Source organism: Pongo pygmaeus, chromosome 5, assembly GCF_028885625.2.
Source record: "Pongo pygmaeus isolate AG05252 chromosome 5, NHGRI_mPonPyg2-v2.0_pri, whole genome shotgun sequence".
NCBI classification, from domain to species: Eukaryota; Metazoa; Chordata; class Mammalia; order Primates; family Hominidae; genus Pongo; species Pongo pygmaeus.
The window spans coordinates 129,958,043-129,971,049 of NC_072378.2; the positions used below are offsets into that span (position 1 = coordinate 129,958,043).

General features: G+C 39.1%; 1 protein-coding gene across 4 annotated transcripts in view; it reads right to left on the reverse strand.

Annotated features, from left to right (window-relative positions):
- ARHGAP18 (Rho GTPase activating protein 18) overlaps nt 1-13,007 on the reverse strand; it is a 136,892-nt gene that overhangs the window by 98,803 nt on the left and 25,082 nt on the right. For 2 of the 4 annotated variants that reach the window (XM_063666571.1, XM_063666570.1), the window contains exon 1: nt 2,794-3,138. The exons of the other annotated variants lie outside the window; for them this stretch is intronic. In XM_063666571.1, coding sequence (XP_063522641.1) covers nt 2,794-2,828 — 35 coding nt within the window. In that variant the 5' untranslated portion in view covers nt 2,829-3,138. Of the gene's footprint in view, nt 1-2,793; nt 3,139-13,007 lie in introns of those variants that run through there. 4 annotated transcript variants of the gene reach the window in all.

A 13,007-nucleotide genomic window follows, 5' to 3' on the forward strand; every position in this document is an offset into this window, starting at 1 on the left:
GCCAACCTTACTCTCCACGGTACATCAAGTCACACTAATGTGGCCACAACCTTGGCCTTGTTAACTCAGATCACAAAGATCTCTAACTTAGTACAGCCTCCTGACTGTCTCTGGGACCTTCCAGTTCCATCCCTTTATGTCAGTTCCTTCCTTCCCACTCCCAACTCAGCACCCAAGAGAACTCATTCAGCATTGCTCCCTCAACATTACCCATTATGTGTAACACAGGTCTTGGTTGACACCCACTGTTGGCTTTTTCCTTAGTCCTTACTACACAGAAGTGTGAAGTATATTAAGTTCCATATCTACACAGGCTTGCAATACTTCCTATTCACCAAACACAGTACAATTCTATTCAGTGTAGTTCTAGCTGTTGAAACATTTTTTTCCAATGGCTGTCCCCACTGTGCTGAGCTAATGCCTTATTCAATCAACCTATAGGAAACAACTTTGCTTTTATAATAATTAGGCAATAAATAATGAGGATGCTCCTTCCAATAATGTCTTTGTTCATGCTCTATGGCTAAGAAGAATGCCCTCTTTCTCAAAAAACATTTCCTTCAAAATCTGGTTCTTGTTAATATCCTCAGTAAAGCTTTCAAGACCTTAGCACGTATTGATCTCTGGATTCTCGACTTATTAACAATGACAGATTTTCAGAGAAGAAAGAAATCTACAGATTACCTAGTCAAGTCATTTTATTTTACAGATGAAGAAATTGAAACTCAGAGAAGGGAGCAAGCAGTCTCCAGTGATACAACCAGTTGTCTGCAGAGAAAGCTGCAACATGGGTCTCTCCACTTCCTGCCCAGTTTCTTTTGAATACACCAATGACTCATTTCATAGCATTTACAGACCTTTCAAAAGATCAGAATTGTTTTTCTTTAAAAATATGCTTCTGCATAAATTTTAGAAAGATAAGTCTATTATGCTTCACAATGTCCTTCATCTAGTGCTTAAAAATGGAAATATTTTTGTTTGCTACATATTTTCATATTACATGGAAATTAATACAAATATCCAGTTCCTATTTCCCTTGTTAATTTCTTTCTCGTTTTTTTTCCCCAAGTCAAAAACCATCTGCAACTTGCTTCCCAGGACAAAATAGTCATGCCAAAAAAAAAAAAGTCTTAAATAGTGTAGCCAAATCAATATCCCAAATGAAGGTTAAGTTGTACAGCATTTTGGTTTCAAACCAGGTTAATTTTACAAGTGTTTTTTCTCTTTATAGGAAGGATAGAGTAAAGGAAATCACAACATTTCTAAAGTGTGCCTGCATGCCTTAACTATTAGTCAACAATGATTCATACATTTTAAGCTCTTATCTGTCTCAATGAAACTTCTTAGATCTCAACTATTTATATGGTAAATGCCTTAAATGATCAGATTCAATTATTTCTATTCTTTTCATGCACTTATTTTTACCATTTGCTTCTTAAATTAATGTGCATCAGTTAATTCTTTTTAATGGTATCTGTAGAGAAGACCAGTCAAAAATCCAAAATAACAACTCATTTCACCAGCTTTGAAAATCTGATATTTCTATTCTTTGAGGTTATTTTATAATATATTTTAAATACAACTGCAATGCAGAAAAGGAAGTAGATATATTATCCCAAATCTACTAAACTGAGTGACAAAATAGAGAAAGTTTCAAAAGTACTGGCTCAAATTTCACTGCCTTAATCTCTAGGCCCACAGAGTCATACACACACACACACACACTCCTCCTCTTTGAAAAAGATAGACACTGATTTGTTTTAAGCTTCTTCCCAACTCTACCTCAAGCTTTTAATCTCCCCATCACTAAGGAAATATATTTTATTACAGTATTTTATAAACTGTCTTAAAATTTCAATTAACAATTTTTATCTACATGAAAAGTCTTCATTAAAATTCTCATTATTACAACCACCTGGTATTGAAGGAAACAAGTATAAGACGTTAGCAAGGAAGGAAGCACACAGGAAGATTTGTAATACATGTCCACAACTTTAAAAAAGACACTATAGGCTGCCCGCCTGGTTCCATCATTAATTGTGAAATCTTGAATGTCACTTAATCTTTCTGGCCTCCTTTCTTCCTTGTAAACCAAGGGAGAATATGAACATGATATCTGTTTAAACTTTAAAATTCTATGGTTCTAGGACACTACAAAAAATGTACTGAATTATTTTTCTGTGACATGACTGATTAAACAGCTTATATACACAGTCAGCTCTCCATGTCCATGAGTTCCACATCTGTGGATTCAGCCAACAATGGATCAAAAATATTCAGGAAAAATAAATATCCCACAAAGTTCCAAAAAGCAAAACTTAAATGTGCTGTGCACTGAGTACTATGTTGAATCTATGCAAGTAAAGTGATGTATGGGTAGTGTATTAGGTATTATAAATAATCTAGAGATGATCTAAACTATACAGGAGGATGTGCATATGTTATACTACACCATTTTATATTGGGGACTTGAGCATCTGTGAATTTTGGTGTCCTTAGGGGTTCCTGGAATCAATCCCCCATGGATACCAAGTGAGGACTGTTTATGTTTAGTTAGCCCCTCAGCAGAGGCCCTCCCCAAGAGTTAAATCATGAATCCCTGATGTTTGTGACATCAGTTCGCTATCACGTATTAAGCGTGGCCAACTGAATCTATGATTATTTCACAAATTTTATTTTTATAAGGTGTCGCCTCCATTCTTCATTTTAAAAATTTTGACAAAATTGCTAAAGAGCAAAACAGCCACGAGGGAACACAATAATAATGAAATGATACCAGCAGCTTGTACTTACTGAGTTCTTATCATCTGCCAGCGACTCTTAAACATCTGCACAGGTATTTTTGCATTTACTCCTTACAATCTTGCCATTCCAATGTGTCAGTTGAGAAACAGAAGGACAAGTGGTGAAATAACGTGGCCGATGTCACATTGTAAGTGGGAGATCTGGACTTGGACCCCAGGCAATCCACCTTCAGCTCACTCAGGTGGCTAACCCCCTCACCTGGGAGTCTCTAATTAAGAGGTTGAGTGGCGGGAGGCTGAGGCAGGAGAATGGTGGGAACCCGGGAGGCGGAGCTTGCAGTGAGCTGAGACCGCGCCTCTGCACTCCAGCCTGGGCAACAGAGTGAGACTCCATCTCAAAAAAAAAAAAAAAAGAGGTTGAGTAGCAATAGATGGACGTTAGTTCAATCTCACGCTGATGAGCTACATAACCCTGAAACCCATTTTTCATATCTGCAAGGTGTGGGCCGGTGTTGGAGGAGCCTTCACATTCCATTATCTGGCAATGTAATCTGGAAAGCCCACAAAAGCATTTACCACAGACATCTAAAAAAGATGGATACTTCTCTCTGGAACACCTCTTACAGCACAGCCACCTGCCTTTTCCCTGCTTAGTATAAATGGACCTAAGAGCAAGGAAACAGCTGGGTTCCCGGCCCTAAGACATTATGAGAGAGTATCTCAGAGGGAATAAGAAATAGAGACTTAATTGTTTTTCCTTGTTCCTAGAGATGCAGGTAATAAATTCCCCTCCATATGTCCCTATGTCTACCTGTGCTGTCAATCAAATAGCTACCATTTTTAGACCAACTCCTATGCCAAGTTTAGCCAAGAGCCACTTCACTCCACTGTACTCCACCCAACCCTTCTCCATGCTTGCCTGCAATTAGAGGAGCAAAGGAATCACATGTAAGGACTGATCAATAAGGGGACATGGGTCATTTTAAATGGCAGCTCTTACTTCTACTCAATGTTTAAAACAGATCCACCCAAAAAACCTGGTTGGTGCCACTGGGGCCAGGCACTTGATCCATTATATCAAGTGTCAGACTCTGATTCTTTCCTGGCTATGTTTCAGAAGAGGCTACTGAATGGTAAGAAAGGTGGGAGAGAATGAGGAGACCTGCTGACTGGCCAAGCTTCCTCACATCTTCTGCAGTTGGTCAGTGTTCCTTTAATAGGTGGGAAAGTAGTAATCTGTAGCAAAAGTAGTCAATGTCTTCTAACGAGGGAAAGTGGTAAGGACTGTTATTTCTGCTTTCTAACCACCCACAAAGGTTAAATTACCCTAATGAGTTGCAGAGGGGGGCAACAGGTCCAGTAACACCATTAGAACCTACATCACAGGGTCAGTCTATTCAAGGGGGTTTAAGGTATTCAGAAACTGAATCTTCACTAGTATATGAAACCATCAAACTATCCAAAAATCAACTGTAGGTGGTTTATGAGCCCTCACACCCCTGGCATCTCCACAGTTAGAGCTCACATGGAAAACATTCCTTTCCCATCCTGAAGATGGAATGGAAAGACTCAATCTACTCATGGAGCTTAATATTATACACCTTATAGAGCTTCAATTTTAAATGTTACAATAATACTCTTCAAAGCGCCTGCAAAGTGTGATGCATTGAGCAAGCACTCACTGCATAACACTCATCAGAGATTCTAGGTTCTGTTCCTTCCATCACCAGCTAGACATGAGCTCCCCAAGTAGTCATTTTACCGCTCCAACCTGCATTTCCTTGGGTGTGGAAAAAAAAAGTTATACCAAATGAGACTCAAAGTCCCTTAAACACAAAAATCTATAACTACAAGGTAAAAGTAATATCATTGAAAATTATCAAACAATCAGTGGTTTACCTGAAAACAGATGAAAAATTTTTTGTCCTTTTTTTTTTTTAAAGGAAGGAAAATAGAGGATTCCGGGACAGTAACACCGCTGAATTTTTGTATCACTAAGCCTAGATAAGAAAAACGACAATGCCAGATCTAAAATGTAAATTCAGGGAGACTGTCAGAGTCCTGTGCCAAAGGTCAAGTTTAAATAAAAAGCTGCTTATGTTGGCCGGGCGCGGTGGCTCACGCCTGTAATCCCAGCACTTTGGGAGGCCGAGGCAGGCGGATCACGAGGTCAGGAGGATCGAGACCAGCCTGGCTAACACGGTGAAACTCCGTGTCTACTAAAATTACAAAAAATTAGCCAGGCGCGGTGGCGGACACCTGTAGTCTCAGCTACGAGAGGCTGAGGCAGGAGAATGGCGTGAACCCGGGAGGCGGAGCTTGAAGTGAGCCAAGATCGCGCCACTGCAGTCCGGCCCGGGCGAAACAGCGAGACTCCGTCTCAAAAAAAAAAAAAAAATTGCTTTTGTTGACTAATATACCTCCATCTACCCTTCTTTCCTTGTTCATAATAATTACACTAACCTTATGATTATGGGTAGCTAGTTTTAGCCGGTTTGGTGCACTCTCACTTTCACTAAGTATACCAATTTAAAGTTCTGATTCTAAAAGAAAAGAGACACTGTTTTAAAGCATTTAGATTGTATCTCTTGGTTATATTTGTGTGTGCTATTCAACAAACTCCAGGAAATGTCCTCATTGATGTTTACAAAACATTCAATGAAAGACGCAAAAAAACAATGGCTACACTATTTCTCAGAATTCTGTTATCATTAAGAGTACCTTGAAAAGCTGGTTGGCTCTTTCCCACACATCCCCAACCCTCTTGTCTTTTACTATAGCAACACTGTTCACAAGTCACTTCTTCCTATCATCATTTTTCCTTGTCCTTGCACAGAAACCTTCGCTCCCAAACTTCAGCACTCCCACCACTGGCTGGTATTTAAGCTTCCCATACAGCAATAATATTACCACCAAAGCTATGAGTAATTTTAATGTGGGAAAGGGAAAGGAAATGCAAGATAGCAATAATTGAAAGGTAAAAAACAAAACTTGCCTATGAGTATCATCCATATTTTCTTTATCAACTCTGCCTTACATTTCTACCAAAGTAGAATTATCCTTGTTGTTGTCAGATAACAGAGAGATGATTACATGCACACAAGTTATACCAGCTCACCCTGGGGAAGGTGCAAACTTCAACTGTGTGTTATTTCACACCATGCCCCATTGAACCCCAGAGGTCTGTAGGGTAGGCCCTTTTGGGTCTCTGATCAATATTTACACAAAACATGAAATAAAATTCCCCCTTACATCTCTGAGCACATATCTGAACTTAAATGCATTATGGATTAGAAAGTTGCAGTTCTCTATTGATCTCTTTTCCAAATCCATGCTGATATAACATTTGTGCTCAAGAGAAGCTGTACAGGCAAAAATATTGCTCAAACATATACAACACACTCAACAGATGTCTGGCAAAATGCAGGAGCCATTGGCATCTGTACTTATGGAGATACAGCAACCAAATACATTGTAATTTGGAAACAAAACCATGTAAAAGGTATCTGGGGGAAAATTGTGGAAATTTTAATATGGCCTTCATATTAGACCATAATTATCTTTGGTGTGATAATGGTAGAGTGCAGTGGTTCTCAAACTTGCCTGCACATTAGAGTCACCTGGGAGCTTCACCAAAAACAAACAAACAAAAAATACATATGCCTGTGACTCATGCAGGGATTGAGATTAATTTATCTGGAGTGTGATCTGAGCTTTGTAGTATTAAATTTTTCTAAATTTAAAACTTCAAATATAGACATAAGATTTACATGTATTCATTAACCCATTGTAAAAATTTCTAAGTGCTGAAATTTTTCAAAATAAAAAGTTGAGGAAACAATATCAACCATCTTGCTCATGTGATCATCTTAGACAAGATACTATCTTAGGTACAAAATTCAGCATATCACAAACAGAAAACTACTTTCAGATGATAGGAAATGTTTAGGAATTCACTAAGTAGCCTAATAAACTGTAGAATAAACTCTTTTGGCTTCAATGCTTATTTTTAAATGTTTTTAAAAGTTGAAGTCCAGTGCCTTACTTACATTATTCTGAATATCAATTATCTCTGTGGAATACTGTAGGCATAGGATCCATTTGGGTTTTATCTCTACTGACCCTAAAAACACACTTTAAAGTACATTTTAAAATAAATCCTTACTATTCATCTGATTTGTCCTAATTTGCCACTTTCTCTTAAGAGATACAACAAAAATGTTCCAATTAATATTGATTCTTCAGTCAGTCTAAACTAGTGCCATCTGTCATCTGGACAGTTATTATTCATAGGAAAACTGTAGTTATTATTCATTATTTATCTCTCACCAACTTGATATTTTTCCCTGGCAAGAACATAAAAAGAATAGGGAGAAACATAGCTGGAAAAGCAGATTGGAGTCCTGATTTCGAAAATGTTCATACTTAAGCATGTACTCATTTGGAAAATATTTATTGAGAACCTACATGCCAAGTAATGTGGATACAATTATACACAAGCCAAACACGATCCCAGATTTATAGTTATGTTGGGAATACAGACAAACACGCATGACACGATTAGAGGGCTGCTTTTGGAAAGTTAATCTGACCATCAGAATTCAACTAAGCCTGGCTTGTAGTAAAAGCTGATATTATATGTAAGTAAACAACAGGGTGTTCTTTCATGAAAATTAAGTTTGGTGGTAGGGTCCTCCTGAACAAGTTGCTTTCCATTTCGTTTTTATTTCTCTTCCCTCCTGTATTGGTTTCATGTGGCTGCTATAACAAATTATCAAAATTTGGTGGCTTAAAACAAATGAAATCTATTCTCTACAAGTCTGGAGACTAGAAATTTAAAAGCAGGATCACTGGGCTGAAATCCTGGTGTCAGCAAGGCAGCACTCCCTCTGAAGCCTCTAGGGACCCAGTCCTTGCCTCTTCCAGTGTCTATCTGGCAGTACCAGCATTTCCTTGCTGTGGCCACATGACTTCAATCTCTGCCTCCATCTTTACATGCTTCTCCTCTGCATATCAAATCTCCCTCTGCCACCTAAAAGGATACTTGTAATTGCATTTAGGACCCAACTGGATAATCGAGGATAATTTCCCATCTCAAGATCTTAACTTAATCACATCTGCAAAGACCCTTTTTCCAAATAAGTTCACATTCACAACTTCTGTGAATTAGGACCTTTTAAAAAATTTTTGGAAGCCACTATCAGACAATCATACCTACACAGAAAGCCTAAGAATAAAAAAGGGTAATAAGAAAAAAAATACAAATTTACTTAGCCAGAGCATTTACAGTTCTGCTCCAAACATATCTGAAGAGTTTTTCTGCTTCTGAATAGGTCCCCAAAAGCAAGGTTCTCTACTCCTAAGTTATTTAAGGTGTTTAAGGTGAGAATTTAATTAAATTATACTGGGAAGTGCCATACAAATTAAAACTAATATTATACCTCTTTTCTCCCCCTCTCCTTCCTCCTCAGTAATAACCTCAAATTTCCTTTCGAACAGCTTCTGTAACTTTTACTGACCCATTTCAGAACTCTGGCTTGACACTGCACTGTATTACATCCTGGGAGAAAGAGCCCAAGAAACCTCAGCAAGCAGCCCCCTATACAGGCCCAGTTCTCAGGAGCCTTTAGGATCAGAATTGAATCTGGGCAAGGCCAAAGCCTGGTCTGGTGGTACCCTGGAGCCAGATCATTTCCAGAACTGGAAGAGTAACATGGCATTCATCCAGGGGACATGCTCCTTATAGTTGCTTTTCCTTAACTAAAAAAGGAATTCTTGGCTAGAGAGCCTAAAAGCCTAAAGGCAAAATTATATGGATAACCCAGAGAGTATGTATGGACCTCAGGGCTCCAAGGAAAACAGTGAGGAGCCATTATGACTTTGTACTTCAGCAATGACAGCAGTGGAGAATGGGCCAAATCTCTGCCTTCCTGATAAACCCTTTGAGCAGAACTGTAACACAGCCCACCATAATCCTGACTTGCCTCCTTCTCTAGTTTCCTGGATATGGAGAATTGCTGCCATTCTAGAATCCACTTGCTAAGATCCTTAATCAAAAGTTTTTTTTTTTTTTTTTTTTGAGACGAAGTCACTCTGTTGCCCAAGCTGGAGTGCGGTGGTGCGATCGCGGCTCACTGTAACCTCCACCTCCCGGGTTTGAGCGATTCTCCTGCCTCAGCCTCCCGAGTAGCTGGGACTACAGGCATGCACCGCCATGTCCAGCTAATTTTTGTATTTTTCGTAGAGACAGGGTTTCACTATGTTGGCCAGGCTCGTCTTGAACTCCTAACCCATGATCCGCCCACCTCAGCCTCCCAAAGTGCTGGGATTACAGGCGTGAGCCACCATGCCCAGCCAGAAGTATTTCTTAACATTGTTAATACTTAACAGTGTCCTCCAAAAAAGAAAACATCCTGAGGTAGAAAACCTACATATAAATCAATAATTCAATGACTGCCTGTATATAAGCCCCATCTACTTTCTTCTCACTCCAGATCTGAATTAGTATACAAATTCAATCTTCAGCCTCTTAAGCAAGAATAAAAATACACATCATATACTATGATGCCATTACAAATATATTCCCATTTTATTTGTGCTATTAACTTTTTTTTGCTTGTATAAACAGAATAAATAATTCATTTCATGGCTTAAAACATAGCAACATGAAGGCAAATGCAAAATAAATAGCAAATCAAAATCCGTGAAATACTAGACAAGGGTTGTCTGATGTAGGGTAAGCACTGTGAGACAGTCCAAAGACAAAACATTGCATTTCACTTTGTTTTCAAAGAACATGGTGACCAAGTTCACAGGTTAGACAATCCATTATCCCTTCTTCCTCATTTATTGGCTTGCCTTCACCTAGCAGAAGTTTCAGGCAGCTACACAAAAAGTCTATTGTTTCCTCTCTGCTATATCTCATCAAGTAATGTCCTTTCACTCCAGTGAAAAGCCTATACTCTCTTACTGAGCTCATCTTAGCTTATTAAATTTATAATTTAACAACTGTGCCAACACACTGTAATTACAGAATCATTACATGGTTTTTACATACAATTATTTTTTAAAGGAAGGCTCGCTGGAGATCCAGTTTATGAAAGCAGATATTACATCAATCCCCTTCATACATTCTGAAGAAAAGCTCCTTCACCTCCTACTACCCACCCTAACCCCCGGTTTTGGCTAAACCAAGGAAAGGACAATATTGGTGTCTGTTAAGTATGAAGACATGCCAGGGTCACAGAAGAAATAACTCCAGCTTTGGAACATAAAACAACCCACGCCTTTCTCTTTGCCAAGCCAGAATCCTGACATGACCACTTCTGAAGCCCCCTTGCCTCATTTCCCTGTGTTCTGAGGCTAGCTTCCCTCTCTGGCAGACCCCCAGGACAATACATGAGGTCTTAGAGCCAAGTAGTCCTACAGATCCAAGAGGAATCAAAGCATAGCTGTCACCCACACAGGATGCAAATGGCATCTCCTCATGGACAACTGGGTGCCATTATCTGTAGATGGTTACTGAAACATAGACTTCTGACATTAGCGTTAGTCGAATTCTAAAGTTTGATCTGGTAAAAATAAACTAAAACCCTAGAGACACAAAGCAACATTCTTATGTCCCAAAGCAACATCACATAATTAGCAAAACATTTATTGACTGTCCACAGCCTGCCTGGCATTAACTAGATGTTGAGATTCAGGAATAAAGAAAACAACATGTTCAATGCCTTGATGAGTTCATAGTCCAAGACGGATAGAGTAACTGGACACACAGCTGAGAACAAGGGACTGAACAATAAAACACAATGAGAATTTTTTTGAGAAAACTGCACACATAATGCATCTTAATCAAGGTAAACCATATAATACATTTTAATCAAAAGACACAGCTTGGTAATATTACTATATTCTACTGATTGTTCTATTTCTTTCTTTCTCGTTCTGTTTCTCCTTTCTGTTTTTACCACCATGGTTATTCACAGACTTATATACTTCAGAAAAAAAAAGTGAGAAATATGTTTTGCTTTTTTTTTGTTTGTTTGTTTTTGTTTTTTTGAGACGGAGTCTCGCTGTGTCACCCAGGCTGGACTGCAGTGGTGTGATCTAGGCTTACTGCAAGCTCCACCTCCCAGGTTCACGCCATTCTCCTGCCTCAGCCTCCCGAGTAGCTGGGACTACAGGCGCCTGCCACCACACCTGGCTAATTTTTTGTATTTTTAGTAGAGACGGGGTTTCACCATGTTAGCCAGGATGGTCTCGATCTCCTGACCTTGTGATCTGCCCACTTCGGCCTCCCAAAGTGCTGGGATTACAGGCGTGAGCCGCCGCGCCCGGCCTTGTTTTTTTCTTTTAATTTGAGGTGGAAGGAACCAGCACAGGGTTGTTGGTTTTTTTATCTGCCAAGTAAGGACTTTTTTTTCCCCTAGAAATGAAAAACTATATCTACTTGCATTAGCTTCATTTCATTAAAACATTGATCACACATTAATAAAAGAATTTGTGATCAAATTCATTTACGTATAAACAACCAATATCAGATCCTTTCATATTTTGATTAGCAGTGTGAATTACAGAGCGGAATGATAACAAGTCAGAGAAGAAAAAAGCCCCGATGAGTCAAAAATGTAATGGAAAATAGAGGTTGGAAATGGCAAAATCTTTCCTTATTTCACAATTTTATCTGGAGCCAGCCCAATTTACCTTTAACAACAATGCAATAACAAAGCAGCAAGGTGTATCTCTGCCTTGCATGGAGTGGATATGGTGAATGAGAACACCATCAAGAATCATAAAATGATGTAGGCATACCTGGAAAGTAACGTGGAGGTGTAACCACGGGGGGGAGTTCTGCTAAGAAAGGAAAGGTGAGAAAACACTTGGCAGAAAATGGCTTTTGAAAGTGTGAATTGAAAAGAGAAGGAGCTCAAAGCCGAGAAACTGACACTGACAGCGCGAGATGATTGAAGTGCAGATTCGGATTGAGTTGGGGCAGTTGAAAAATAAAGTACAGATCTGAAAAATCTTGCAGAGAAAAAAATAACAAAGCTTAGTAAGAGCTCCTTGAGCAGGCCTGGGGAGAGAGATGTCAGTGATGACTCAGATGTCAGGAGTGGCAAGGCAGGCCAGCTGCAGGACTGCCAGTGACAGGAGGAAGTAGGAGAGGAAATGATGCATGCGATAGCTAAGAAACACTATAAATGGCTACATATCTGTGGTTTCTCCAGCAAAAATGCGTGTGCAAAACGTTCTGTATTCAGTACCGTAGTTAAAATATAACTGTGGGGAGAGCAACAGATTAACTACACAAATTGTTGCTTTAAGATAGCATGCCTAGGAATGTGCATGGGAAAAAAATACTGAGGCAAAATAAAATTCAATTGTGGTTAGCTCTAGAGTAGTATTATATTAATAATATAAGTGACTTTTGCCTCCTCCTTTGTGCTGCTATTTTTCTAAATTTTCTCTATTGAGAATTTTGTCTTGTAGGGCAAATTTTTGAAAGTTCCTAAGTGAACATGTTAGAATGCTATGTGTTAGTTTCTAAATTTCATGGAAACACATACACACCAGAATGCATCCACCAACATTAGGTATTATGGAGCTTTCAGCACACAGAGGGTCCTCCAAAACAGTATTAATATATCTGTAGAAGTCCATGTGAATCATCGTAGTTGGCCATCTGGTGACTTTCACGTGTTTAGCATATAATCAGAAGTACACAGCTTGACCATACTTTACCCAAATCATGAAAGCCAAGAAATTTGTCTAATAAATAAATTACTTAACCCAAAGCCTAATACTACCTCAAGGAATTTTTCAGTAAGATCTGTGAAATGCCCTCTAGAATCAGAGAAGATATCAGCACTAAGATATTTGAATATTAAATACAGTGTTTCATGATCCTAGAAAAGTGGAATGGGTACTTCCAAAGTAAACTGGGCAAATCCAATATGCAAGGTCACTGAAATAAAGAAACATCATTACTGCTTTCTCAGACTCCGGCGGTGGACAGTGGACACAGTGTAGTAATTAACAGGACAGCCTCTGGAACCAGGCTGCCAGGGTTTCAAAGCAGCTCCACCACATTCCTAGCATGTCACCTTGAGCAAGTTTTCTTCACTTTTGGGCCTCGGTTTCCCCAGCTATAAAATAGAGACCATAACTATACCTACTCTCATAGAGTAATGAAATATAGGGCTGGGCGCAGTGGCTCACATGTATAATCCCAGCACTTTGGGAGACCGAGGTGGGCAGATCACT